At 34.8% G+C, this 27742-nt stretch overlaps 3 protein-coding genes across 4 annotated transcripts in view; 1 reads left to right on the forward strand and 2 right to left on the reverse strand.

The window, feature by feature from the left end:
- Positions 1-10945, forward strand: part of LOC131800320 (gonadotropin-releasing hormone receptor) — an 84598-nt gene extending 73653 nt beyond the window's left edge. For both annotated transcript variants that reach the window (XM_059119652.1, XM_059119651.1), the window contains exons 4-6: positions 319-521; positions 9568-9719; positions 9990-10945. In XM_059119652.1, coding sequence (XP_058975635.1) covers positions 319-521; positions 9568-9719; positions 9990-10599 — 965 coding nt within the window. In that variant the 3' untranslated portion in view covers positions 10600-10945. The remainder of the gene's footprint in view (positions 1-318; positions 522-9567; positions 9720-9989) is intronic.
- A 9997-nt stretch (positions 10946-20942) lies between these two features.
- LOC131801288 (U6 snRNA-associated Sm-like protein LSm2) lies at positions 20943-24379 on the reverse strand. Its single transcript, XM_059119827.1, has 3 exons — positions 24359-24379; positions 21488-21555; positions 20943-21423 (listed from the first exon to the last, which is right to left on the reverse strand). The coding sequence occupies exons 1-3, from the start codon at positions 24377-24379 to the stop codon at positions 21210-21212; spliced, it is 303 nt and encodes a 100-aa protein (XP_058975810.1). The 3' UTR covers positions 20943-21209.
- Positions 24380-24961: 582 nt separating this feature from the next.
- The window catches only part of LOC101890105 (cubilin homolog), a 35630-nt gene continuing 32849 nt past the window's right edge, over positions 24962-27742 (reverse strand). The window contains 2 exon segments of the mRNA XM_059119828.1: positions 24962-25504; positions 25568-25725. Coding sequence (XP_058975811.1) covers positions 24998-25504; positions 25568-25725 — 665 coding nt within the window. The 3' untranslated portion in view covers positions 24962-24997.

Genomic DNA, 27742 nt, shown 5'->3' on the forward strand with positions numbered 1-27742 from the left:
TCTCCATCCTCACACCCTTGTATTATTCCACAAACAAACAACATTCTGACCTTTTCCCACAATCCTCTTATAAGTTAATGTAACATGTCTAAAAATAGCGCAAAAGTCCCACAATTATTTGGCACTAGGACAGTAATCTTGGCAGGACAAAGCAAACAACAAACATTCCAATATTTTCTCACGCCTACACACACATACTCCCTCCTATACTTGAGGAACATTGTTAAGCTACCTTTGTTGTATGTCTATTTTAATTTTCTTGATATGTTTATTTTTGCTGCTTCTTATGAACTTTCTTCACTTTTTTTTCTTTTCCAGGTAGTGAAAAAATGTTCCAAGGCTCAAAATTGGCCGACTATACCAACAAACCTTCGAGCAAAACAAATCGCCAACGTCTGATACACAAGGCGAAAATGAAGTCACTGCGCATCTCGGTGGTCATCATCATTGCCTTTCTCATCTGCTGGACGCCGTACAATGTCATGATGTTGATATTCATGTTCTGGAATCCGGACAAGAGAGTAAGTCAAGTGTATAAGGCTGGCATGTTAATCCAATCGAAGATTACAAATATCCATTCACAAGCTAAAATCACAACAACTTATGGATATGATATTGGGCATAGGCATGGGCATGGGTTTTGGGTGAAATCTTAGATAATAATAATCAACTTATGTGTATGATATAACATATATATTTGCATATGTGGGGGTATGTATCGGAAAATGTGTAGAAAATGTAGATTGACAGGGTGTTCTTATATAGCTTAAATTTTACTTTGTTTTCACAATTTCAATTTCTAAAGGATTTTCAAGGCTATTTGGAGAGAAAAGTATAGAGTGAGAGAGAGCAATAATCTTGAATTTTAGAGAATATTTCGAGAAAGATAAAAATAATTGCGGATTTTTAAAGGATATTTTGAGAGACCCAATCAAAGTTATTGAAATGAATTTTAAAAGGATATGTTGAGAGCTACGAACGTGGATTTTGAACTGATTTTGAGAATTCCCGTCTGAGGCACAAACGTGAATTTTGGAAAGAAATAGGTAAAGGTCCCATCGAAGCTAAAAACGATGGTCTTTAAGGATATCTTGAGAGGTCCCAGGGGCGATATATAGGTGGAAACCTAAAGGTTCTTTTCAGATGTCCAATCAGAGTTGTTGACTTGAATTTTTAAAGGATATTTTCAGTGGTCCTATCAGAGTTATAAGCTCGGATTTTAAAGGATATTTTTGGAGGTCGCTTTTAAGCTATAAACATTAAGAATATTTTGAGAGGTTCACTCAGAGATATTTTGAGAGATCCCATCAGAGCTCCAATTGCGGGTTATAAGGATATTTTAAGTGGCCTAATTTGAGTAATAAACATGGATTTTAAAGGATATTTTGTAAGATATTTTGTAGGATATTTTTAGAGGCCCCATTGGAGATATTAACGTGAATATTCTTCAATATTTTGAGAGCTCCGATCTGAGAAATAAACGTGGATTTTTAAAGGATATTTTAAGACGTCGAGACATAAACGTGAATTTGAGGATGAAATATGTAAAGAAGCTAAAAAATTGGGGTTTTAAGGATATTTTCGGAGATCATATCGGAGATATATATCTGGATTTTTAAATAATATTTTTAGAGGTCCCTTCAAAGCCATAAACGTGGATTTTTTAAAGGATATTTTGAGACGTCGAGACATAAACGTGAATTTGAGAAGGAAATATGTAAAGAAGCTAAAAAATTGGGGATTTAAGGATATTTTCGGAGATCATATCGGAGATATATATCTGGATTTTTAAAGAATATTTTAGAGGTCCCTTCAAAGCCATAAACGTGGATTTTTTAAAGGTCCCTTCAAAGCCATAAACGTGGATTTTTTAAAGGATATTTTTAGAGGTCCCTTCAAAGCCATAAACGTGGATTTTTAAAGGACATTTTTAGAGGCCCTTTCAAAGCCACAAAAGTGGATTTTTTAAAAGATATTTTTAGAGGTCCCTTCAAAGCCATAAACGTGGATTTTTTAAAGGATATTTTTAGAGGTCCCTTCAAAGCCATAAACGTGGATTTTTTAAAGGATATTTTTAGAGGTCCCTTCAAAGCCATAACGTTGATTTTTTAAAGGATATTTTTAGAGGTCCCTTCAAAGCCATAAACGTGGATTTTTTAAAGGATATTTTTAGAGGTCCCTTCAAAGCCATAAACGTGGATTTTTTAAAGGATATTTTTAGAGGTCCCTTCAAAGCCATAAACGTGGACCTTTTTAAGGACATTTTTAGAGGTCCCTTCAAAGCCATAAACGTGGATTTTTCTAAAGGATATTTTTAGAGGTCCCTTCAAAGCCATAAACGTAGATTTTTTAAAGGACATTTTTAGAGGTCCCTTCAAAGCCATAAACGTGGATTTTTTAAAGTATATTTCTAGAGGTCCCTTCAAAGCCATAAACTTGGATTTTTTAAAGGATATTTTTAGAGATCCCTTCAGAGCTACAAAAATTGAGTTCTAAAGGATATTTTTAGATGTCCCTTCAAAGCCATAAACTTGGATTTTTTTAAAGGATATTTTTAGAGGTCCCTTCAAAGCCATAAACTTGGATTTTTAAAGGATATTTTTAGAGGTCCCTTCAGAGCCATAAACTTGGATTTCTAAAGGATATTTTTAGAGGTCCCATCAGAGCTACAAAAATTGAGTTCTAAAGGATATTTTTAGATGTCCCTTCAAAGCCATAAACTTGGATTTTTTAAAGGATATTTTTAGAGGTCCCTTCAAAGCCATAAACTTGGATTTTTTAAAGGATATTTTTAGATGTCTCTCCAAAGCCACAAACGTGGATTTTTAAAGGATATTTTTTTAGAGGTCCCTTCAAAGCCATAAACGTGGATTTTTTGAAGGATATTTTTAGAGGTCCCTTCAAAGCCATAAACGTGGATTTTTTAAAGGATATTTTTAGAGGTCCCTTCAAAGCCATAAACGTGTATTTTTGTAGGATATTTTAGAGGTCCCTTCAAAGCCATAAACGTGGATTTTTTAAAGGATATTTTTAGAGGTCCCTTCAAAGCCATAAACGTGTATTTTTGTAGGATATTTTAGAGGTCCCTTCAAAGCCATAAACGTGGATTTTTTAAAGGATATTTTTAGAGGTCCCTTCAAAGCCATAAACGTGTATTTTTGTAGGATATTTTAGAGGTCCCTTCAAAGCCATAAACGTGGATTTTTTAAAGGATATTTTTAGAGGTCCCCTTAAAACATTTTTAGAAATCCCATCAGAGCTGTAATTGAGGATTATAGAAGATACTTTAACAAGCCTCATTTGAGTAATAAACAATTTTAAAGGATTTTTTGAGAGTATATTTTGAGACGGACCTTTTTTAGAGGTTGCATCAGAGCAATAAACGTTAATTTTAAAAGGATTTTTAGAGGTTCCAACAGAGCTTAAACCTATTTTTTTAAATGATATTTCAAGAGGTCCAATTGGAGATAAAAACCTGGATTTTTAAAAATATCCAGAGGGCACTTTCTCTTACAAAAAAATGAGCATTTTGAGATGCCCAATTGTAGATATAAACGAGGAGTTCTAAGGTACATTTTTGAATTGCAATGAAAAATTAGCAGAAAATTGTAATTTCTTTGGAAAGCCTGCGCTGATATTTCCTTTATAAGCTATAACAAGTAAAAAAGTTGTAAGTTCGGCCGGGCAGAACATTGAATACCCTCCACCATTTGGAACGAATTTAGCAATTTTCAAAAAAAAAAAACTCTGTTAAAATCTTAAAAATACCACATGTAGCTATAATATTAGAGCCTAACAACGACGAGGACCTGCATAGGCAACTTTTTTCATAAGCCATTTTAATATTCAAATGCGAAACGAAAAAATTCGGTGAGTACTGTAGCTAAAATCATCAATATAGGGAGGTACTATTATATAGGGGCTATACGAAGACGTGGACCTGCTGTCATAGGCTGTAGTATCCATTACAAACTTCAAATGCCAAATTTGAAACAATTCCGGTGAATAATGTCGCTAAAATCATCAAAATACCGAATATTGGGAGATAGCGTTATATGGGGGCTAAACGAAGACGTGGACCTGCACAGACAATCTTCTATCATAGGCTATAGCACCCATTTCGAACTTCAAATACCAAATTTGAAACAATTCCGGTGAATGATGTCGCTAAAACCATCAAAATACCGAATATTGGGAGGTACCGTTATATGGGGGCTACACGAAGACGTAAACCTGGACAGACAATTTTCTGTCATATGCTGTAGTATCCATTACGAACTTCAAATGCCAAATTTGAAACAATTCCGGTAGATAATGTCGCAAAAATCATCAAAATACCGAATACCGGGAGGTACTGTTTATGGGGGCTATACCAAAACGTGGACCTACATGACCTATTTTCAATACCAAAAATCCTGCAGACATAATATACATTTGAGTAAAATTCTATCAATCTACTTCAATTCGTTCGAGCGATTTCCACAGACGGATGGACGGACGGACATGGCTAAATCGACATAGAATTTTATGCTGATCAAGAATATATATACTTTGTGGGGTCTAAACTTAATATACCCCCCCAACCATGGTGGAGGGTATAAAATATTACAAATAAAAGTGTATTCTGCCTTAATTTTAAATGGCTAATAGTTCAGCGATTTGGAAAATGTACTACACATTAGGATGGAAAGTTCAAAGATTTATTCACGTCGTTGGCTATGCTAACCACATTACATCACATAATTATAGAGAAATTATGCAATGGCAAGCAAACATGAAAAGCTCGGCAAATACACCAGTTCTAGAATAGAATTCCATTATCATTTAAATGTTTCAAAGTTGATTTTATTTAACGAACATACCGACATATCCTGATTATTATTTAGTTTAGTAGGTTCTCTACTTATATTTGAACTTCCGTCCTTCCACCATCCAACCATCCTGCCTGTAATTCGAATTCAGGTTGTAATTTTTGTTTGATGAGGAATGGTCGGTCCGTCGATCGGTGCTACTTTCTGGCTTCCCTTTAATTTACACACACACATATACTAATACACACATGTGTTTGTTTGTTTGTATGGATATTTACGTTGAGTTTTAATGTTAATTTGCTTAGTTGGATTTAATTTAATTGCGTACTTAATATAGATTAATGTAATAAAAATGGGAAAGCAAAGCAGAACGCTTCTTTGTAATAGACGATGACGACGACCTGGCGTTAATGGAAATTTTATTATTTTCTGATTTGCAAAGCAGATAGTTAAAGTACAGAGTGTCTGCTTTGTATCAGGAACTACAGAGAAAATGTTTAATTTTGAATCCGGAAAAATGAAGGATGTACATAACAAAGAGGAAAATTGTATGTAATTAAGTTTTGATTGCGTTGTTCGTTCATATTGAGGGAAATAATTTTAATGCTTTAAGTTTGAAGCCCTAAATTATTTTTCAAATTTAAGGAGGATTTTTTATTTATCGCAGATCTGTGGGTTATATTCATAAAAATTCATAGAATATATTCTAAAAAGAGGTTTATATTTGAAAGAGGCCTATAATTACCTATGAAATTGCAATTTAGGAATGATTCCCTGTCTGAGAGTCCCTTAAAAGGGTCTCCGGTCTATAGAAAATCTATAAATATAAAACTCACGAAAGTCCTTTAAAAAGAGAACTAGAGCCGCTTTTCCGCTAATTATGGTAGCTTTAAAAATTCTAACTTTTCAGGGGTTAGGCAGGTTTGCCAAGAGCTTAAACATATATATAGATTTAAAGGATATTTTGAATGTCCCATCAGAGCTTTGAACGAGGGTCTTTTAAAGATATTTTCAGAGGTCCAATCGGATAAGGATATTTAGACGTGTCCATCATAACTATAAACGTTGATCTTATAAGGTTATTTTAAGTGGTCCCATCAAAAAACTTGGGTTTCTTTAAAAGATAGTTTGAGAATCCCATTAGAGGTATAAATGTGGATTTTTAGAGCCTCTATCGGGCTTTAAATATGAATGATAAAAATGATATTTTGAGAGGAGCAATCAACGTGGATCCTTTAAGGATATTTTGGGAGGCCCCATTTGATATTTTTAAATAATATTTTGAAAGCCCCATCAGAGCTAAAAACAAGAATATTTTACTTTGATAGGTCCCATCAAAGCCTTAAACGTGGATTTTTAAAGCATATTTTGAGAAGTCCCATTAGTGCTATAAACGTGGATATTTTAAGGATATTTTGAGATGTCTAATTAGAGCCAAAAACGTGGATCTTTTAAGGTATTTTTGATAGGCGCAATTAAGGATTTTTAAAGGATATTTATTTAAATAATATTTTGAAAGCACCATCAGAGCTAAAAACAAGAATATTATACTTTGATAGGTCCCAACAAAGCTATAAACGAGGATATTTTAAAGATATTTAGACAGGTTTCATCAGAGCAATTAACGTGAATCTTTTACGACAATTTTGAGAGGTCTTATTAGAGACTTGTAAAAGATATTTTGACAGGTACCACTACAGATTTTTATAGTGTATTTTGAGAAGTCCATTTAGAGCTATATACTTGGATCTTTTAAGGATATTTTGATAGGCCTCATTAGAGATTTTTAAAGGACATTTTAGAAGCCTCACCAGAGCTAAAAACAAGGATCTTTTAAGGATATTTTGAGAGATTCCGTCTGAGCAATAGATATGTATTTTTAAAGGATCTTTTGAGAAGGCCCATTAGAGATTTTTAAAGGATACTTTGAGAGGTTCCATTAGAGTTATATACGTGGATCTTGTAAGGATATTTTGTAAAGTCCCATTAGAGATTATAAAGGATATTTTGAAAGTCTCATCAATGCTGAAAACAAGAATCCTTTAAGGATATTTTGAAGGGTCCCATCAGAGTAATATATGTTAGAGATTTTTAAATTATATTTTGAGAGGTCCCATTAGAGGTATAAATGTAAATATTTGAAGGATATTTTGGAGGGCACATTAGGGATTTTTAAAGGATATTTAGAAAGCCACATCAGTGGTCAAAATAAGGATTTTCTAAGAATATTTTGGCATGTTCCATCAAAGCAATAAACTTGAATTTTTAAAGGATATTTTGAGAAGTCCCGTTAGAGATTTTTAAAGATTACTTAGAAAGGTCCCATTAGAGCTATAAACGTGGGTTTTAAAGAAGTGTCATCAGAAACTGTTACTTTCGACAGGTCTCATCAAAGCTATGAACGGAAATTCTAAAAGCTAATTTGAAAACCCCATCAGAGCTATAAACGAGCATCATTTAATAATATTTCAAGAGGATCCATCAGATCAATAAAGGTGGATCTTTAAACTATATTTTGGGTGGTCCTATGGACGTTTATATCCACGTATATGAGACTGATACGTGGATATAAACGTCCATATTTCAAAAATATTTCGTGAAGTCTCATCCGAGCCACAAACGTGGATCTTTAAACGATATCCGAGCTATAAAAATGGTTCTTCAAACGATATTTTGAGTGATCCTACCAGAGATATTAACATGGATCTTTAACATATATGTTGAGGGCTCCCATTAGAGCTATTAACGTGGATCTTCAGAGAATATTTCGAAAGGTCCTATCGGAGATATAATCTTGGATTTCTTAAGAATTTGAAGACCATTCAAAAGTTATCCATCTATAGAAGACCTTTTGAAAGTCTTCTGGAAAGTCCTCTACCTTTTGAAAGTCTTTTCAAGGTCTTCTTCATAGCAGACCTTTTAAAAATCTTCGTTCTATAGAAGACTTTTTGATTTTCTGTTTGAAAAAGAGTTTCAATGTCTTTATTCTTTGAAAACATTGCGAAGACATTCTATGAGTAGAAGTCCCTCTTTCAAAAGAAATCCTTGAAGGCCTTCATTCCACACCTATTTATACTCTCCGCCAGAGTATGGAAGGTATATTAAGTTTGTCATTTCGTTTGTAACACCTCGAAATATACATTTCAGACCCCACCAAGTATTTGTATTCTGGATCAGAATAAAATTCTGTGTCGATGTAGCGATGTCTGTGGAAATCACTGTAGCTTCCGAACGAAACTAAACAGGCTGATTTATTGAAATAGTATTCATTTGATTAGGCCCCATATAACTATGCCTGCAGATTTCAGGTCCTTTGTTTTTTAGTCACAATTTTAACCAGAATTTGCTGTAAATTATGTCCCAAATATGTAGGTAATATCCTTGCTTAAATCTGCCCATATTAGCCCAATTTTTGGTAAAGTCCCCATATAACTGTATCTCCAGATATTCGACAATTTAATGACACACTTTTCACCACAATCGTTTAAAATTTGGTATTTGAAGTTAGTAATATGACTGAAAATTGCTTCTACAAATCCGCATCTTCGTATAGCCTCCATATAACTATATATATCTCACAATATTCGGTATTTCAAGAATTTGAGCAAAAACAAAAAAAACAGACTTATCTCAAACTTGGTATTTGCAGTTTTCAGTAGAATCGCCTTCTCTGGCAGATAATTGGATAGCCCCTATACAACGGTACCTCCCTATATTCTATATTTTGATGATTTTAGGTAGATTTTTCAATAGAATTATATCAAACTTGGAGTTTGGAGTTCGTAATAGTCGCCCCCTTCTGTGGAAGACAATTGTCTGTAGAGATCCACGTTTTCGTATAGCCCCATATAATTTTAACACCTGATATTCGGAATTTTTAAGATTATATTGGTATTTTCATCTGATTTTTTTAAGATTTTGTAAGTTCCTTCCTTTACTTAGTATGGTCTCCCATCAACTGAAGGGGTAAATTTGAGCTTCATTTTATAAATGACCTTTTTAAAGTCTTCCATGCACCGAAGATTTTTTGACATTATTTGTTCTGTAAAGAACTTATTTTGAACGTCTTCATCCTGAGCCCATGACTATGACAAATTTTTAAGGTCTTCTGGCTACCGAAGATTTGCTCAATTTCTCTTCTCCACAGTAAAGCTCTTAAGTGTCCACTATTCATAGAAAATTAGAAGAAATTCCACCTAAAAGAGACGTTTTAAAGGTCTTCTAACTCTAGGATATATTTCGAATGGTCCTATACCTATAGAAGCACTTCTGTCTAGAAGACCTTTAGAAGACGTTCCATTTAAGACATTTAAGCAGGTCTTCTATTCACAATCAGACTTAATAATTAATTTATGTAATATTTTATTAAAATTTATTACTCACATATTTATTTATAAACAAATGTGTTATTGTGTCTTTTTTGTAAGTAAAAAAATAAGAATTTAGTTTTATTTGAAGAAAACTTCTTGTGTTTCTTACTCCACAAACTAACTACCTGGCCTCAGGGGACATGTAACACTTGTTTTGTGGTAATACTTGTCATATGGAGGGTCAATCACACATTTTCTACACATGGGATATTTTTCATTGAATCCCTTAGGACAATTTCATGCAAGTGTTTTCTGTCTAGACACAGGCTGTAAAAGCCATGGGGAAATTACAAAAAATAGAAATCTACACACCCACCTTAAACGCCAAACAAAAATAAAGCCCTAAAAATTACATCACCTATTATTTCTTTTCTATTTTTTTCCAGTTCGGTGAAGATTTACAATCGGCCATATTCTTTTTCGGCATGTCCAACAGTTTGGTCAATCCCCTCATCTACGGAGCCTTCCACCTCTGTCCCATGAAACGGAAGACCAGCAAAAAGGGCAACAACAACAATGGCAACTATAGCCTCAACAGGTTGGTAGAAGCATTTCAAATAGCTGGACATCGATGATTCCTTACTTAGCACAGGCACTTTTTATGTTTTTGTCCCGTTTGTCCACATTTTTAATTTTATTACGATTTCCCGGTATTGGCTACCATTCTCCACCTCTTCCTACCTTCCTGAACCACCCTCCCCCCCCCCCTTCCCTTCCTCATCATTTCCACCCACCATTGTGTTGTATCCCATTTGTTTGTTTTTTGTTTTGTTGTATACCTTGTTTTAAACATTAGATATACTTTCAGAGGTGACTCACAAAGGACCCCCTCCATGTTGACTGCCGTGACACAAATCGATTGCAATGGCCGCCAGGTGAGAACATATCGCCAGCCGAGTTACTATCGCAGCATCAGTACGGGTAGCAATTACAAGGAGAATATTGGTCTACTGCAGACGCCAACAAATAATGGTGGTGGCACTCCCACACCCGGTCTAATACGGAAATCGGCCTCCATGAGAAGTCCCCACCCGAACCAGAGATCAATGGTACACACTGCAGGAAGTAGACGGAATTTTAATCAACCGTTAAGAGCTGGCGTCATGGACGATTACGATAATCAGCGACAGTATCACAACCATTCCAGCGAAATAATCCTCAATGACAATTCCAGCAATGACGCCGGTCCTGTTGTGGTCAGTGAAGGCCAAGCCGTTTCCATTGTACTGAGCTATGACAACCAACGTGGAGGTGTGGCAGCAATGAAACGCTCCAATACAGGTTCCATAAGCCCAACGGCAGCACCCTTCACCGCACCAAAGAATGGTTATCGAACAGCGAATAATCTTTCCAACACCCTAGGCATTGGTCCAGCCACCTACGGCAATTGTGGCAACGACAGTGTATCGAGTGTATGAGACATAATGTATGGATGGAACCCGGAGGAGTTTTCACATCACCCGACAACAATTAGAGACTGGTTTTAAAAAACAAAAATGACAAACAATTGTTTTCCAAAAACAAGGTTGTAACTTAGCCACGATGACCACCCCCAACAAAAAAACAGCGACAACATTTTTTTTTCTGTAGCCAAGCGAAAAAAAAAACTTTAAAGTAAACCAAAAATTGAAAATGAAAAATTTAAAATTATTTTTATATATACTGTAGTTTGTAATGAAAAAAATATATATTTAGTAATAATATTTTTATTTAAAATACATTTCTAATTGTGGTTAATTACTTTTAATATTACAGGGTCTATACCAATCTTAGGGATAACTAAACAGATGAATTTAAAATAATTCATATTCATTAACTAAACCGATAGTGGAAAGCTCATATTCCCAATTCAAATCTTTTGAAACCGACGGTTTTGAATTTTTTTCGGAGAGCCATGAAAGGAAATTCAGATATGGCAATGGGAATATAAGAATGTAATGTTAGCACAACGATTGGAAAAATGGGCTTACGTTAGGGTGAGATAAAAAAACTGCAACAAATTAAGAGGCCATAATTTTTACATTTTTTTTAATTTTATTGAATGAAAGCAAAAATTGTCGGAAAAAGTATCAAATTTCAGAAAAAGTTTAGATTTGTTTGAATTGGTCACCTTTGGCACGAATTATGGCCTTCAAACGGCCAATGAAACCGTCACACGCTGCCCAAATGTTGCTCTGCGGTATTTTGATCGACACTTTGGTATTTTTTTAGTGCCTTGCTTTCCAAAAAACTCCAGACAGAATAGTCCAACGGATTGGTATCCAGAGATTTTGGTGGCAATTGTGCGCTGGAAATGAAGAAAGAAACCTAATTTTGTTACCATTTTTGTGTGGGGCTTGCTGTGTGCGATGGTGCTGAGTCCTGTTGGAATGTCCAAGATCTGCGGCCAAAATATTTGCTCCAGAATATTTTCGCGATAATATTCGGCACTTATTCTAATGCCATTGTCGATTAATACGAGCGGAGAGTGACCATCGGCTGTTATGGCGGCCCACACCATCACCATGGCCGGCGCTTGAGTTCTGGTGGCCAACCGAAGGTGCACATTTTCAGCTGACCTCTTTGGCAAGTAAACACGATCATTTTGTTTGTTTACAACCTGCTGGACAACGAATGTTTTCTCATCGGAGGCGGAGAAAATAAAATTCGGCAGTTCAGCTCTTTTGAGTCTATTTTAATTCTGTTGCTGTTGCGGTGTAAGTTCTTGCACTTTTTGGAATTTCAATGGCTTTACCCCGAGCTCATTTTTCAGTGTTTGCCGAACGAAATATTGCGATATGTTCAGCTCACGAACCATTTTTCGGCCACTGCGACGCGGGTTGCGATAAAATCGCCGCTTTACTTTTCGAACCATTTCTGCTGATGTTGCTGTTTTCTTCCGTCCACTTCCTTGACGTCGGGCTGCGCTAACAGTATCACAGTAAGGAGCGACGGTACGAGACACAAAAGATTTATTCACATTTAAATGTGAAAAACTGTCTAAAAAATATTTAAATTTGTGTGCATACTTTTAGGATGTTGCAGATTGGCTAGTGACAAACATTCTTAGAAATATTTGAATTTTAGTGCATACTTTTAGGCTCAACAATTAATATATTTGATTTTATGTGTTCTTGAGGAGTTTGGCTTTAAATTACCGTTTATACGTCCACGTTATCGTATAGCCCCTATATAACAGTAGACCCCCCCCCCCTTATTTTTGTATTTCGATGATTTTAGCCACATTTTTCAATTGGAATTGAAGTTCTTTGTGAGTACTTTACTCCCTGAAAGAGAATTGTCTATATAGCTCTACGATATGGTATATCTCCCATATAACGGTACCCCCGATATTCGGTATTTTGATGATTTAAGCCACATTTTTCAATGAATTTGTCTTAAAATCCACAAAAGGATTTCCTTGTGAGTACTTTATTCCCAAGAAGAGAATTGTCTACATAGGTCCACGATATCGTATACACCCCCTCCCTCCATGTAACGGTGCCACCCGATATTCGGTATTTTCATGACCTTAAAGGAGTTCACAGATTTTTTAAAAATATTTGCAGGGCCCTATAGGACTTCGCGATTTTTTATAAAATTATTTTTGGGTTCAAATAACTTCGAGGATTTTTAAAAATATATAATGATAAGCGCCATCTTGATATTCATACTAAAAAAAATCGCAGTACATATGTAACAGTCGCCTCAGATTTGTTTTCCGATTCTAAATGTATATGTATACCCATTTAGGTGCGAAACAAGACAGACCTATGACAAATTCGTGCTCTAGAACCGCGAATTATCTACAAATATCATTGCTATTGGATTAGTATGGTGAGAGCCACCTTAATATAATGGTTTGAGTTGCGACAATAGAAGGCAAAACGAGCTATAAAATAAAATGAACGCCAAAAGACATGAACTCACAACCATCTAAGAAATCAACCAAAATGGCCAAGGCTGTTGTGTGCAGCCCATAAGATAGTTTTATAAAACACCAATATAAAAAATATGTATATGTACACACATATGTAGTACGATGAGAGCCACCTTGATATAATGGTTTAGGGTATGACGATAGGAGGCAAAACGAGATAGAAAATAAATGTACCTCAAAAGGAGATGAACTCAAAACCATATTTGAAATCAATCAAAATGGCCAAGGCAGCCCATAAGAAAGTCTTATAAAAACACCAATATAAAAAATATATGTATGTGTATATATATGTATGTATATCGAAAATAATACTTAAATTCACTGCATTTCATTGAATGCCAGATTTTCTTTGAAAACTAGGATCTAAACTGTCTAATAATTCAATTCCGAAACTGCTTAAAATCTTTTATGAACGTCCTGAAATGTATGTACGTTTCTTTGTATCATTAATTAAACAAAACAATAAATACAAACACAAAATTGGCAGAAGTCGAGCGTACTTAGAACAAAATTTTGAGCAGAAAATGTACATTAAAAAAATATTAAAAAAGTTTTAGGAAAAAAAAATAATTCCTCAAAAATTTTCCAAATATTAGAAAGAAGTCTATGAATTAGATTTCAAGTATGGTATAATAAAAAGGTATAGTCTACCATACCTTTTTATTGTACCATACTTGAAATCTAATTCACAAACTTTTTTCTAATATTTGCCAAATTGTTCAGGAATTATTTTTCCCTTATTGATTTCAATTCCGAAGATGTTTTTTATTCTTGAATTCATATTCTGGTATTAGAAGGTGAGAAATACAAAAGCCAAAAAGAAAGTAAGAAAAGTAACATCGCAACTTGCCATTCGTTATTGGTTTTGTTCAATTCCAAGAAGCTGATGGTATTTGCCATAGAAAATTCCCTAAGGTTTTGTAGGCAATTTTTTCTTAGGAATAACCAATGGAACAGGTTATGGCCAGTAATAAAGAATATTTTGTATCATGATATGTTGGGAATTTTCTTTTGAGGGATATTGAGTTTGTATATAAAAAGTTTTTGACTACTTGAGAGAAAAATAAAACAAGAAACAACACCATTCATGTCTATTTGAAAATTAAAATTAAATATTTAAATATATACATAATGTTATCCATAAGAAGAATCTAAGGCTGTGTTTTGAAACGCAAAAAAAAATAAGTTTAAATGTAAAAATTAAAAAACCTAAGATATTTAAAATAAATTATAAATTCAATTTCGTATTAAATTGTAAATTAAATAATTATCATTGTAAATGTATGTGAAATTAAATTAAAGACAATATTTTATTTTTAAGATAATAACCACCCACACACACACCCATTCATCTGGAATGTAAACCAAATTAAAAATAGATTTAAGTTCCTTTAATATTACATTTTCTTTAATCTGCTCTACTTTCAAGTTTGTAATTAAATTCTTAACCGTCCTTACTCTTTATCATCCATCCCTCTGCCTGCCCTCCCCCAATAAATATAGAAGAAGAAGAAAAAACTGCTGCTGAGATACACAGAGGATTAATATTACAACAAAAAAGGAAACCATAAAAATGTGCACAAGGCAACTTTACTGCATGTCATTCGTGTGGAACAGATTTGATAATTGCGATTATTACAAAATTTAGTCACTTCGTTTAACATCAAATGGCTTTAAATTGCAACAAGGTCGGATTTTAATAGACTCTTTTTAACATGGCACACCGAATAGATTTGAGAAAGACGAATAATTATTTCAATATTATATATGCGAAAGGAAAAGAGTAGTTAAATTAAAAGCTTTTGTAAGAACTGCGTAGGCACAATTTCAATTCAATGAATTTTAAAATAAAAGTACAACGAGACGGCATGTCGGATTTCAAGAAGAACTTGTAAATAAATCCCTTACATTTGGAAGATCCCTCATATATTAAATATTTCGTTAAGAAGAGTTAATCAAAGAACCCTAACCATTAAACTACAGATGTTTGGAAATTGGGTTAGAAACCTTGAAAATGTCGAAAATCGACAGAAACCTTTGTTGAGAGGCTATACCAAAAGGTGGACCTACATTAAATATTTTTGGCGAGGAGTTAAACTACCCAATTTTGACCCAAAATATTAAATTACTGTCTCTTTTGTTGAGAACAGGAAACGTAGAATATCAGATAAAAGGTGAGACCCTGTTATTAAAAATAATTAACTACGGCGATATCAATTTTAGACTTCGAGAGGATTAGTAGAAGTTTTTGCAGACGCGTCCTTGTCGAACTTGATGAGGCGAGACGCCATTACACCATCTATTTGCATTGTGGGAAGACAAAGCGACTTCTTAGGAAGGCCTCTCCGGCCTTATGTGTGGCCACCATCATAGCCATTCCGTAGTTCTTGGCAGCTTCCAGTGACTTTAAAACCAGCCTGTTGTCCTTGACAGATTTCAGTGCTAAGACTTCAACCACCTTCAACGACCTTCAAGATCTCCTTCAACTTCATTACAGGAGGCCGAATCCATACAGAAGCTATCATATCACATAGGATCATTGATACAGGCTTAGCGGCGACTTAACTGCTTTCCCAAAGCGATTAATGGCCATTAACTGCAGCCATTAAAGATCAACAGATTCCTGATTGTCGCAGGTAATGGCTCCCCTGTAAAACGCAGCACGGCCAATCCGCACGTTGCTCTACTCCACCTCATCGGAAAGGTAGATGCACTGGGTTCCCGTCGATCAGTGGCCAATAATGCTCGCTGATGAACCCATTGAGATCATTCCCTGATTAATGTTCGGTACTCTTAGATACTCCGGTGAAATATATTGAGCAGCAAGGCTTCTGCGAAGCGGCAAATGCTGTTTCATCTTTCCTTTCCCTATGAGTGTGCTTCTCACTGTCCTTTTTCGCCACAACCGAAGCACGTGGGGCGGACGGTTTTCCGCCTGCGTTGTCACCTTTTTCTACTGCTCGGCTTACTGCCCCTCAGTTAACTCCATCCTCTTCACCGTCACTGGCTGCGAGGTGGATTTAGTTGACTTTGGAGCCATGATTAATGTCCGCTACCCTTAGATCCTACGGTGTCGTCCGTTGCTGGTTGCGGGTTGCTGCCCACAGTTGACCTTTAGTCGTCTTTAAGGCAGCATTCTTTCATAAAGTCTGCGCTTCCGCGGACAGTGTGTTCATCTGCCCTCTTTTCCTGACCACATTCTTGGCAAACATTGCCCTGCCCATCTGTGTCTTCACCTTCAACGCCGTAGCGATAGGTGGAGACGGTGACATCACAGCTGGGCTCAGCAGAATCTGTTCGGAAAAATTAGAGGCAGACATCGAACTGGTCTTCCTCCTCCCAGGCGATTTCAAGATCTGAAGACTTCGTTGTAGCATTATCTTCCTAAGAATAGTGGTATCTCAAAATCCTTTATAATATATCGCTTAGGTTCCGTCTCCTTCGAAGCCACCTTTTCAGGTAAGCTGGAACTTTCCACAGTCGCCGCATTTTTAAGGCCTCGAAGGGTTTTACTGCTGCTCTGTAAGTGGAGATCATGCTCATCGAGAGCCGGGATAGTTCCTCTCGAATTTCCTAAGAACATCAGGTTCGTCCTGATAAGCTGTAACTCCTTATCAGTGAGTTTGACCGGATCCCCATGAATATAACGACTGCTGCAGTTGTTGTTGTAGCAGCTGCTGCTGCTATGTTCGTTCTGATTCTTCTCAATCTAGTTCTACTTCTAAGTCCACCCTCAAGGTGGACGCAACATGTATAGATTGAGTCTCTAGCGATACCGGAGACGGGCCCAACACGAATAAGGGCCATCTGGATTCTAATTGTGCTAAATTGTGCAGCTCTCGCTCTTCAGCTGCGATGGGAAGGAGATGGAATTTTTAAGCATTTTTTTCTCTCGCCTCATTGGATTTAGTACTTTGGCGACCGGGGAATTCAGCGACACCTCCATTCCTTTTACTTCAAGCAACTCTTGCCTAGAGAGGAAGGCCTTATGGGTACTGATCGACAATGTAGAGGCGGGACCACTAGGAATGTCCAGGGTGGTCAAACTTTACTGGATTTCGAGACATGGATTACCGTTGTATCCATATCATTCCATCGAATTATGAAGGAACTGAGGTGCCTCCGTATGATGGCAAAGAAATATTCGTTGAAGCACCCAGGTATTAACAAAGCTCCGTTAGAATATAATCGACACCCTGACTGTAAACCTATGTAAAGACTGTGTAAAGGATCCTATTTATGTGGGGATCTGCTCTGAAGTTTGGCTATATTAGAGGGCCGTCAGTCTATTCAAATGTTTTTTTTTCTAAAAAAAATTCAGAAGGAAATTTCCAATATAGGTCTACTTATATTTTTTTTTTTTTTTCAAGGTAAGTCCAGATTTTGACGCATGCCCCTTTTAAGATTTTTTTTTTTTTTTTCACACGAAAGAATTCTGCATAAAATAACCAAAAAAAGACATTACCAAATATGTTTTATGCATTAATGGTTGTTAGCCTGCTTGGCTTTTGATGTAATAATTGTGTACATAGTTCCACATCAACAGATGTTTGTATATACAACATGCTGGTATATAACCCCTATTAACCAATGTATAATAGTTTTGTTGAAATTTAAATTTCCTCAATTAAACGAATCAGTCAAACTGAACAATAACAATGTAAGTGGTTATCCAATGAAATCAATAAATAATGTATGTATATTGTATAAAATATGTTGTGTTTGTTCTGTGAAAAACTTACTGTGATTTAATAGATTTGATGCATCAGTAGAATGTTCATCACGAAGTTTGTTTGTATATTTTCTGGCACATAGTCTGACGAGCTTTAATCTACAATGAGAAAAGAAATTAATGAGTAATGGAATAAATCAATTAAATACAAAAGATGCTACTACTTACCAATCTAATTTTAAAAGTCCCAAATTTAAAAGATTTGTTTTCATATTCCTGAAATAAAAGTTAAAAGAAATGAAATAATTTTTTCATTTTTCTGTTTTTATGTTGAAATCCAAAATTTGTAAAAATATTCTGTATGAAATCGTAGTTTTTGTGCTTCCTCGTTAAGCATAGGTTTTTTTCAAATATTCAAAAGTAAAATTGAAAATATTTCAACTTAAGTTTTCCATGAGCATTTTCAAGTGTCTTCGTGTTTAAAGAATTTTGAGATATTAGTCAAAAGGCAGATAAGTTACACTTTTTTGATGCAAATTCAAACATAAATCATTCATAAATTATCAATCATTTACCCATAAAATCATTACGAAAATAATTTTTAAAACACAATTAAACTGGAATTCAAAAGGAAATTCGTTACCGAGAAACCCCTTTACAAAGACTTCTGTATGAATTTTGGTTTTCTAGATTGTAGTTATATTCTTAGTTAAAATTGTTAATTTAAGTTATTCACAAACAATATATTATCAAAAGTGATTTGTATTCTTGGCAAAAACATAATATCAAGTTACACATACATACATTTATGTAAATAACTTAATAAAAACAAGTTTATACAAACATAAATTATATACAATAAGTTAAAGTTAATTATATTTACCATAAAATTGTTATATTCTTCTAAAATAGATCATCAACGAAATTTTATTCAATAAAAGTTTGTATGTATTTTGAGTGTAAAATATTGTGTTTTCTTAATGGAATGTTAAAGGAGTAGCATGGAGAAAATTATTCATAAATTTGACCGGTTGTCGGGGAGGTACCAAAGGGAGTGATCCGATATATCTTTATCTTCACACCTGGTTTTGCTTTGAAAGAAATATTGGGATATCTGAATTGTGAAAAGAATCTGATGTTTATTTCGAATTTTATAACAGATATAATTATTCAAAATATTGACCCGTTGTGGGGGAGGTACCCGAAGGAGTGTCCTCCCTTATAACTATTCAAAATGTTGACCCTTTGTGGAGGAGGTACTTAATGTAATGGTGCGATATATTCCGTCTTCACACAAGATTTTGTGTTGAAAGAGATATTAGGATGTCCGAAATTTGAAGACAATCGGACTCTTTTTTCACATTTCATAAGAGATATATTTATTCCAAATTTTTGCGGCCCTGTGGGGAGGTTCCAGACGAAATGGTCCGATATGTTTCGAAATATTACGATGTGAAAAATTTGAAGACAAAGAGTTATAATTATTTCAAATTTTGACGTTTTGTGGGGGAGGCACTTGATGAAGTAGGCCGATATAGTCCATTTTCGCACCTGACCTAGCACTGTCAAAAATATTGGGATTTGCAAAGTTGGACAAAATCGAATTATCCTTTCTCTTTCTATTAATTATTTCCTTTGAAAAGTTTTATCTTTTGTGGGGGAGGTATCAAAAGGAGTTAAGCGATATATGCCACATCAGACCTTGGGTTAATAAAAATATTGACAGTTGTTTGCAAGGATATTCCCCACATATAGGGAACATAAACTGCCAATTTACAAACATATAATTCGCAAAATCCTGTCCAAAAAAGGTGGACCTAACATGCATCTCAACAAAATTTGTTCAATCTACTTCATTTTGTTTAGGCGCTAGAGCGAACAGATATCGCTAAATCAACATAAAATAGAAAAGCTTAATTCGAGGAGTTACAATCGTAATGAGAAACTGAATGTACGCTCTATACTATGTATGGCGAAGAGTATAAAAATAGCAAATATACAATTAACTTGAAACAAGCAAAAGCGACATTAAATGTTGACCATGCCGAAGTGCTAAACCATCTTAAAATGAAAAAATTATAGCCAATTCGGCTGATCAAAGAGCAGAGCCCTTTTTGTGTCAATGGCTAAATATAGTTAAAAATTTTACTAAAGTCGCTTAATATAACAATCTTTGGGGATTTAATTCTAGAAAATCTGTTCAAATTTGAAAATACAGCCAGGACTGGAGCTTATATAAAATTTTGAAACGATGAAATATTTTCGTAAATCAGATTTTCGTCCAATGGTGGCACAAATTGCCAGTCAATTCTATTAGAAACCGAAACCTTCGAAATAGTGCATTTCAAAAGGTTCTACGTTATGGAGATCAAACAAATTATGGGTGTCTTAAAATATGGAAAGCCAAATTAAAATATGGAAAGCCAAATTATAACGAATTTGGCGAAAACTACTTCAGATCAATCTCTAAACCGATTATATTGGACTGCCAACTCAAAATTATTTTGTTTTCTTCTACTGATTGAATACCATCACCTCAACCCTAGACCAACTAACAAGCAAAGCGATAAAAAAACTTGAAAACAATGTAAAATTGCAAAAGAATGGGATATATGGGGTTATTTGCCACACATTTTCTGTGAAGAGGGGGTTCTACCCTTTGAGAAACCAAAATGAAGAATTACAGCACATTTATTTGAAAATATGGCAGAAAACTTCGATTTACACCTCACAAAGAATTTAAAATGTCAAAGCTCAGACGAATTAGTTTCACCATATTTCCAAGACTCCAAAAAACACTTCAAATAGGATTAGATTTTAATATGGACAAAATAGCAAACCAGGGATCGAGATGTAGAAATTTATATCAAATTTCGCCTGTATTAGGTCTTACAGGAAAAGATAATACAGGAGGTAGATAATTTTTAAACGTTTTTTAAGTCTTGAACTATAAACTTTAACCAATATTTTGAAACACGCTCTTCTTTAAAAAACGAATGTCGATTGTTGTACCCTTGAATAGAATGTCAATATATAATCTGTTGAAACTGTTGAAGCTATAAACGAATATAAAATTTACCTTTCTTAATTCTAAAAAATTGCGCTACTTGATTTTCTTGTTTCTGGAATTTCTTCTTTCGAAATGCATTCATTAAAGTTGAAGGACTTGATTAGGTTTCGAGTTTTTATTATTCCCCGACTTTGACTTGCTTATTCTAGTATTTGCTCCTTACTTCTTTCCTTAAAAGCTATTTTGCTGTTTATTGTAGATTTTTGGAATTTGTTTGCTGATTTTCTTGACTTTTCATTTTATATTTCTTTTGTTATAAAATTCATTTCACGTTTTTTTTTCGTATCACTTGGAGTCTTAAATCATAACTAAATTAGACATTTATTAATCCATTGAGTAGTATATAGCCATCAATGCTATACGGAGTTCATCTAGAGCTAACCGCCTCTTTGCGGGCAGCATCTTGCAGCAATTGTGTGTCAACCTCATCGCCCGGCAGTTGGACATAGCGTACAACGGAACCACGTATGAAACAATTTTTCACCGACAACATGTGGGGATATTTCTCGGGATCGGTGACACTGATGTCTGTGAGTTTTATATTCAAATATTGGTCCACCGAATGCAAAGTACCGCAAATACTGCAAGACATGAATGAACAAATTAAACATTTGCGAAAATTGGTGGGAAATTGGCATTGCTTACCTCAAGTCATTTTTTAGCTCCACCACAACATCTTTGCCGACCAGCGATTTGAAAAATGAATAAAACAACTAGAAGTATTAAAAGAGGTTTGAGTTTTTAATATTTTTAGAGGAAAATATTAAATATACTTGCCATTTTACAGGAATTTATTAATTTTTGCCGGATAAACAAAACGTTTCAATAACCAACCGATAACTAGTGTTGCCTAGGTCGTAAATTGCCTAGTTCAATTCACTAAACGATTCATTAAAGGGAGCAACAGATCAAGTTCTACCCAATGTAGAACACTTCTCTCCAAGCATATTTAGACAAAACTGGCTCACATCATGTAATATTTGAGGCGTTTTAATAATATATTTAAGCTCATGGTGCAATAAAAAGGCAAGGTAGAGCTACAGCTGATAACAATTTTTTTCTAAGTGTGCCGGACTTCTACCTACTATGTGTATATATTTTTTTAATAATTTTTTAAATAAAAACAAAATATGTTCAATACAAATGAGTGGAAAAAACGTACATTTCGGGTCGCGCACCATATCTATTTACCAGTTTTGCCATGAAATTAAAAGATTGAGCACTTTCCCCACAAAGATGTCATGTTTATATAGATTTAAGACCTGATTCAGACTTAAGCCCAAGAAAAGATAAATTAAGTTTGTCTTCTTAAGATAAGAGTTTATTTATTAGTTTATAAATAAGAGATTATTCATTATTTTTGTAAAATATGCCATACATAAATATTTTAGGTATGAATATAATTTTTGTTGGAAAAATGACATTGTCGAGTTCTTTGGAAAAGGGTTGCCATACTGAGTTTCGCAAATAAAACTACCTCTATTGTTTTGTCATGCCCTTTACAAAGATATGTGATATAACTACGGGTTATTTAATCCTTTTAGTGTATATAATGTTATAAACATTTAGTTGACAGATTTGTCTATATTAATTTAATTTTGGTGTCAGATGGTGTTAAAGAGTAACGGTTTGTGGCATGGCTATGCCGGAACACCATCTATTGGTGTTATGAAAGATATAACTATAATAGAGTTCACTAGATGGGGTTGTGAACATACATTTTCTATAAGCCCAATATATAAAAGCAGCGGTGCTCAAAACCGTGTTCTAAAACATGAACCGAAAAAAGAGATAATTTAAGAGAAAATTAAAATTCTGTTTTTCTTTATATTTTACGGTTCTATTAAATTGTTTTTAGACACGAATGTTTGCCAAATTAATTTATAAAGCAAATGGATAAATAATATTTGTATAAATAATGACTTAACACTGTTTTGTTATTGATTTAAATAAGCAAAGAGAAATTTGACTGAAAAGAGGTATTTTTTCTTGAGTACCGCTGATAAAAGCGAAACACTTTCAAAGAAGCGGCATCGAATCTATAAATCACTTTAAAAAAATTCTTGTCATTTGTTGTTAGTCAACCGTTTGTAACACATGGAAATATAGATTTTAGATCCCACAAAGTGTATATTTTTTTGATCAGTATAAATTTCTATGTCGATGTCCATCCGTCTGTGGAAATAACTCTAGCTTCGGAACGAAATAAAGTAGGTTAATAAAATTTTACTCAGATGTACAGGGTGAGATAAAAAAACTGCAGCAAAACCAAACGCCATAATTTGTACTATTTTTAATCAAAAATTTCAAAAATGTCGGAAATAGCATCAAATTTTTGAATAAGTTTAGATGTGTCTGAATTGGTCACCTTTGACAAGAATTATGGACTTCAAACGGCCAATGAAACCGTCACAAGCTGCCCGAATGTTGCCCTGCGGTATTTTGGACCATTCCCGGCGAAGCGCTTGCTTGAGATGATCGGCACTTTGGTATTTTTTAGTGCCAACCTTGCTTTCCAAAATACTCCAGACACAATGGTCCAACGGATTGGTATCCGGAGATTTTGGTGGCCATTGTGCGCTGGAAATAAAGCAAGGAACCTCATTTTGTAAACATTCTTGGGTGGCGCGTGCTGAGTGCTATGGTGCTGACTCCTGTTGGAATGTCCAAGGTCTGCGGCCAAAATGTTTGCGTGCCCAAGGCTTAAATACACCCTCCAGAATATTTTCGCGATAATATTCGGCACGGTCACGGGCGATGATATTGCCACGGTCGATTTATACGAGCGGAGAGGGACCATCGGCTGTTATGGCGGCCGGTGCTTGATTTCTGTTGGTCAACCGAAGGTGAACATTTTCAGCTGACGGTGTTGAGTCCTGTTGGAATGTCCAAGGTCTGCGGCCAAAAAGTTTGCGTGCCCAAGGCTTAAATACACCCTCCAGAATATTTTCGCGATAATATTCGGCACGGTCACGGGCGATAATATTGCCACGGTCGATTTATACGAGCGGAGAGGGACCATCGGCTGATATGGCGGCCGGTGCTTGATTTCTGTTGGTCAACCGAAGGTGAACATTTTCAGCTGACCTCTTTGGCAAGTGAACACGATCTTTTTGCTTGTTTACAAACTGCTGGACAACGAATGTTTTCGCATCGGAAAAAATCAAATTCGGCAGTTCACCACTTTCGGCCAAGCGAAGCAACTCTTTAGCTCTTTTGAGTCTATTTTCTTTCACTTGTGGTGTAAGTTCTTGCACTTTTTGAAATTTCAATGGCTTTACCCCAAGAGCTCATTTTTCAATACTTGACGAATTGATTATTGCGATATGTTCAGCTCATTACTTTTCGAACCATTTCTACTGATTTCTTCCGTCCACTTCCTTGACATCGGGCTACGCTAACAGTATCACGGTAACGAGCGTTGGTACGAGACACCAAAGATTTATTCATATTTAAATGCTGGAGTGCTCTAAAGATAGCCAGTTGTGGTTTTCCAGCCAAATATAAAAAAATTACACCATCACGCTTGAAAGTCATCACGACTAACTTTGTTGTGGAAAGTTTTTACCAAAATGCTTTTGTACGCTTGTAAACAATATAAAGAGCTGTCACTGGAATCATTTTAACAGTTGTTGGACGAGTGGCTTAGAAATGACAGCAGTCGGAAGTAGGTTGCCGTTTTTTCATCTCAACCGCCGCCCGTCCTGCGTATCCGGTTCCCTCTTTGGCTGCCGTTCGTCCATTTTTTGTCCCTTATAAAAATATATATTCTGCTCTCTGATTATAAAGGTGTTCAAGTATGGGTAAACTTCACATGCCTATGTCAAGAGTTTAAAACATATAGAGCATTGCCATTCTCCGTTTTCTTCACAATGCAAAATAGGTTGTCAACATATTTGATAAATATTTTTGGATTTATTGTAAGTTTCTCCATTGTAGCGAACAATAACTACTCCATTTCATGTTTCATGTTTCCTTTCGCAAACCTTTCATGTATAGAATATCTCGATATCATATGCTAAACACATTCGCATATATAATACGACTTTAAATTTTGTGTTTAGTTAATAATATATGATTTTTTTATTCATAAACATTTGTTTATATATATATGATAGGTGTATATATATTTTTTTAACATTATTTCAATAAATTTTAAACAATATTATAACTAAGTGACCAGCCTGAACCATCAAAATTCGGTGTGGTCTTCGATATTAAACGCACTACATTTGACGATGATTTAATTATTTCCCTAGGTGTATCAGGTCCGCACAATGTCTTCAACGGTTGTTCACTGCCATCGGGCATAATGTCGTACATTTGTAAATAGTCCAAATGACAATTGGCAATGGTGCCCATATTGAAGTCGAGAAATTTAATTTTTACACTATTTGGAGCTGGCACCTGAATGATCCATGAACAATTTGTAAACATACGTTCATTCTCATAATTTGGACTAATGATAAGGCCTCTGTGCAAAGTATATGTACCACCACAGCCGGGAATCGAAGTACGTTGGCTGATTGAATAGAATACCAATCCGAACGTTACATTTACAGCCTCAATGCGCACCGTGCTCGTGTTAAGAAAAACAGCTACCGGTTTAAGAATATCTTCCGATCGATGGAAAACGGTAGTGTTGGTCTTGAGGTCAACTATCTGTAGTGACAAGATTTTTTTCTTAAACGAATTCAACTTTTTTTTTTCAAGGAATTAGCCTACCTTGTAATGTTTGCCTTCATTGGGGTCACCAAACATTATGTCCCATATATAGAAATTGAGGTTGGTGTTTTCGGCAACAGTAACATTTGTTTGGCAGTTTTTCACACTGTACAAATAGTCCAAAAGTCCATTTGGATGAGAATATGTCTGACCGCATACTAAAAATGACAGAAATATATGTAATTAAATTTTCGTTTCTAAATAGTAAAATTTTAAATTGAAATGTTATTTTTTCAGCATTTTGACCATATACAGTGAGCATCAATATAAAGTATACAATTTTTGTATGACCGAGCTGCTTTGGGTTGTGGTAAAGCAACCATTCCTTTACTAGCATAGCAATATGCTTAGGGTCATTATTTTGTTAAAACCATGAAGATTTACTCAAGCCAAATTTTTCGATGTCTGCAAATATATGATGTCTGCAGGACTTTTGGTATTGAAAATGGGTCATGTAAGTCCACGTTTTGGTATAGCCCCCATATAACGGTACCTCCCGATATTCGGTATTTTGATGATTTTAGCTAAATTTTTCACCGGAATTGTTTCAAATTTGATATTTGAAGTTCGCAATGGGTACTAAAGCCTATGACAGAAAATTGTCTGTGCAGGTCCACGTTTTCGTATGGCTTCCATATAATAGTACCTTCCGATATTCGGTATTTTGATGATTTTAGTGACATTATTCACCGGAATTGTTTCAAATTTGATATTGGAAGTTTGAAACAGCCTAAGACAGAAGATTCTCTGTGCAGGTCAACGTCTTCGCATAGCCCTCATATAATGGTACCTCCCGATATTCTGTACTTTGATGATTTAAGCAATATTATTCACCGGAATTGTTTCAAATTGGGTATTTGAAGTTCGTAATGGATACTAAAGCCTATGACAGAAGATTGTCTGTGCAGGTCCACGTCTTCGTATAGCCCCCATATAATGGTAGCTCCCGATATTCGGTATTTTAATGATTTTAGCGACATTATTCACCGGAATTGTTTCAAAGTTGGTATTTGAAGTTCGAAATGGGTACTACAGCCTAAGACATAAAATTGTCTGTGCAGGTCCACGTCTTCGTATAGCCCCTATATAATAGTACCTCCCTATATTAATGATTTAGCTACATTATTGACCGAATTTTTTCGTTTCGCATTGAATATTAAAATGACTTATGACAAAAGTTACATATGCAGGTCCTCGTCGTTGTTTAGGCTCTAATATGATAGCAACATCTGGCATTTTTAAGATTTTAACAGAATTTTTAACGAATTTTATTTATTTTTTTATTTAAAAATTGCCAAATTCGTTAAAAATGGTGGAGGGTATTCAAAGTTCGGTCCGGACGAACTTAAAGCTTTTTCATTTGTTATTTTTCCAAATTTTGACAGTTTTTTTTTCTCAAATTTGCTTTCGTTGCTTAACAGGGCATTGCTCCAGAAAGAAATATATTTATTTTCATTTTTTATCGGATACAAAAAGCGTCGCTTCTGATTGGTCTCTGTAATGTATTCGAGGATTCGATCAGAGATGCTATTTTCATGCGGCTCCCTACGTACTGTACTGGCATTTTTGTTTACGCCTGATAACTCCGACACATTGTTCGGTATTTTCAGAGGGATTAGCCTCCACCGTTCGTATTATTCTTCGAATTTGGGTCGTCGTGGTCTCCGAGGATAATCAATATTCTGCAATTTTCCAGCCTTTTTGTATTTGTCAATAATTTTTTAAGGAATTGTGATTTCTTTTGATTACATCGCCAATTTCTTTTAAAGTTTTTCCAATGGTAAGATTAAGAAGGTAAAGTCATTTCATTTTGATGAAAAAAAAAAGGCCAAAAAACTTTTTTTTTTATAAGAATGTGTGAATAGTGATCTCGAATGTATATTTATATGACCAATTGAGATAAAATGGTTAATTTTTTTAAATCTTTCTGCTTCCCACATCGGGTTTTTGACGCGTTAAATATGAATTGCATGGTACAATAGAAATGCCAATTTATTATAATAAAGCTAATGTTGAATAATTCTGACAGAAAGCTGCCATAGCTTTAGCAGCTTTATTTCAGTAGTTTTATGAAGTTGTTCTATCTCCTTATTGTACCATGTGTACCAGCAGTAAATAGTATTTTGACTGTTACATTATCAACCTACTAATCCCAATACCAATTAGGGATACCTA

The sequence above is a fragment of the Musca domestica genome, unplaced genomic scaffold, assembly GCF_030504385.1.
Source record: "Musca domestica strain aabys unplaced genomic scaffold, Musca_domestica.polishedcontigs.V.1.1 15, whole genome shotgun sequence".
In the NCBI taxonomy this organism is placed as follows: Eukaryota; Metazoa; Arthropoda; class Insecta; order Diptera; family Muscidae; genus Musca; species Musca domestica.

What these genes read in the sequence shown, in the direction of transcription:
- LOC131801288 (XM_059119827.1), bottom strand. Translation starts at nt 24,379, where the DNA reads ATGACTTTCAAGCGTGATGGT. An exon ending in TGACTTTCAAGCGTGATGGT is followed by an intron (nt 21,556 to 24,358) that starts GTAATTTTTTTA and finishes TAATACTTCTAG; the next exon opens with TTGTTTTATTCATTTTTCAA. An exon ending in GAGCTAAAAAATGACTTGAG is followed by an intron (nt 21,424 to 21,487) that starts GTAAGCAATGCC and finishes CATGTCTTGCAG; the next exon opens with TATTTGCGGTACTTTGCATT.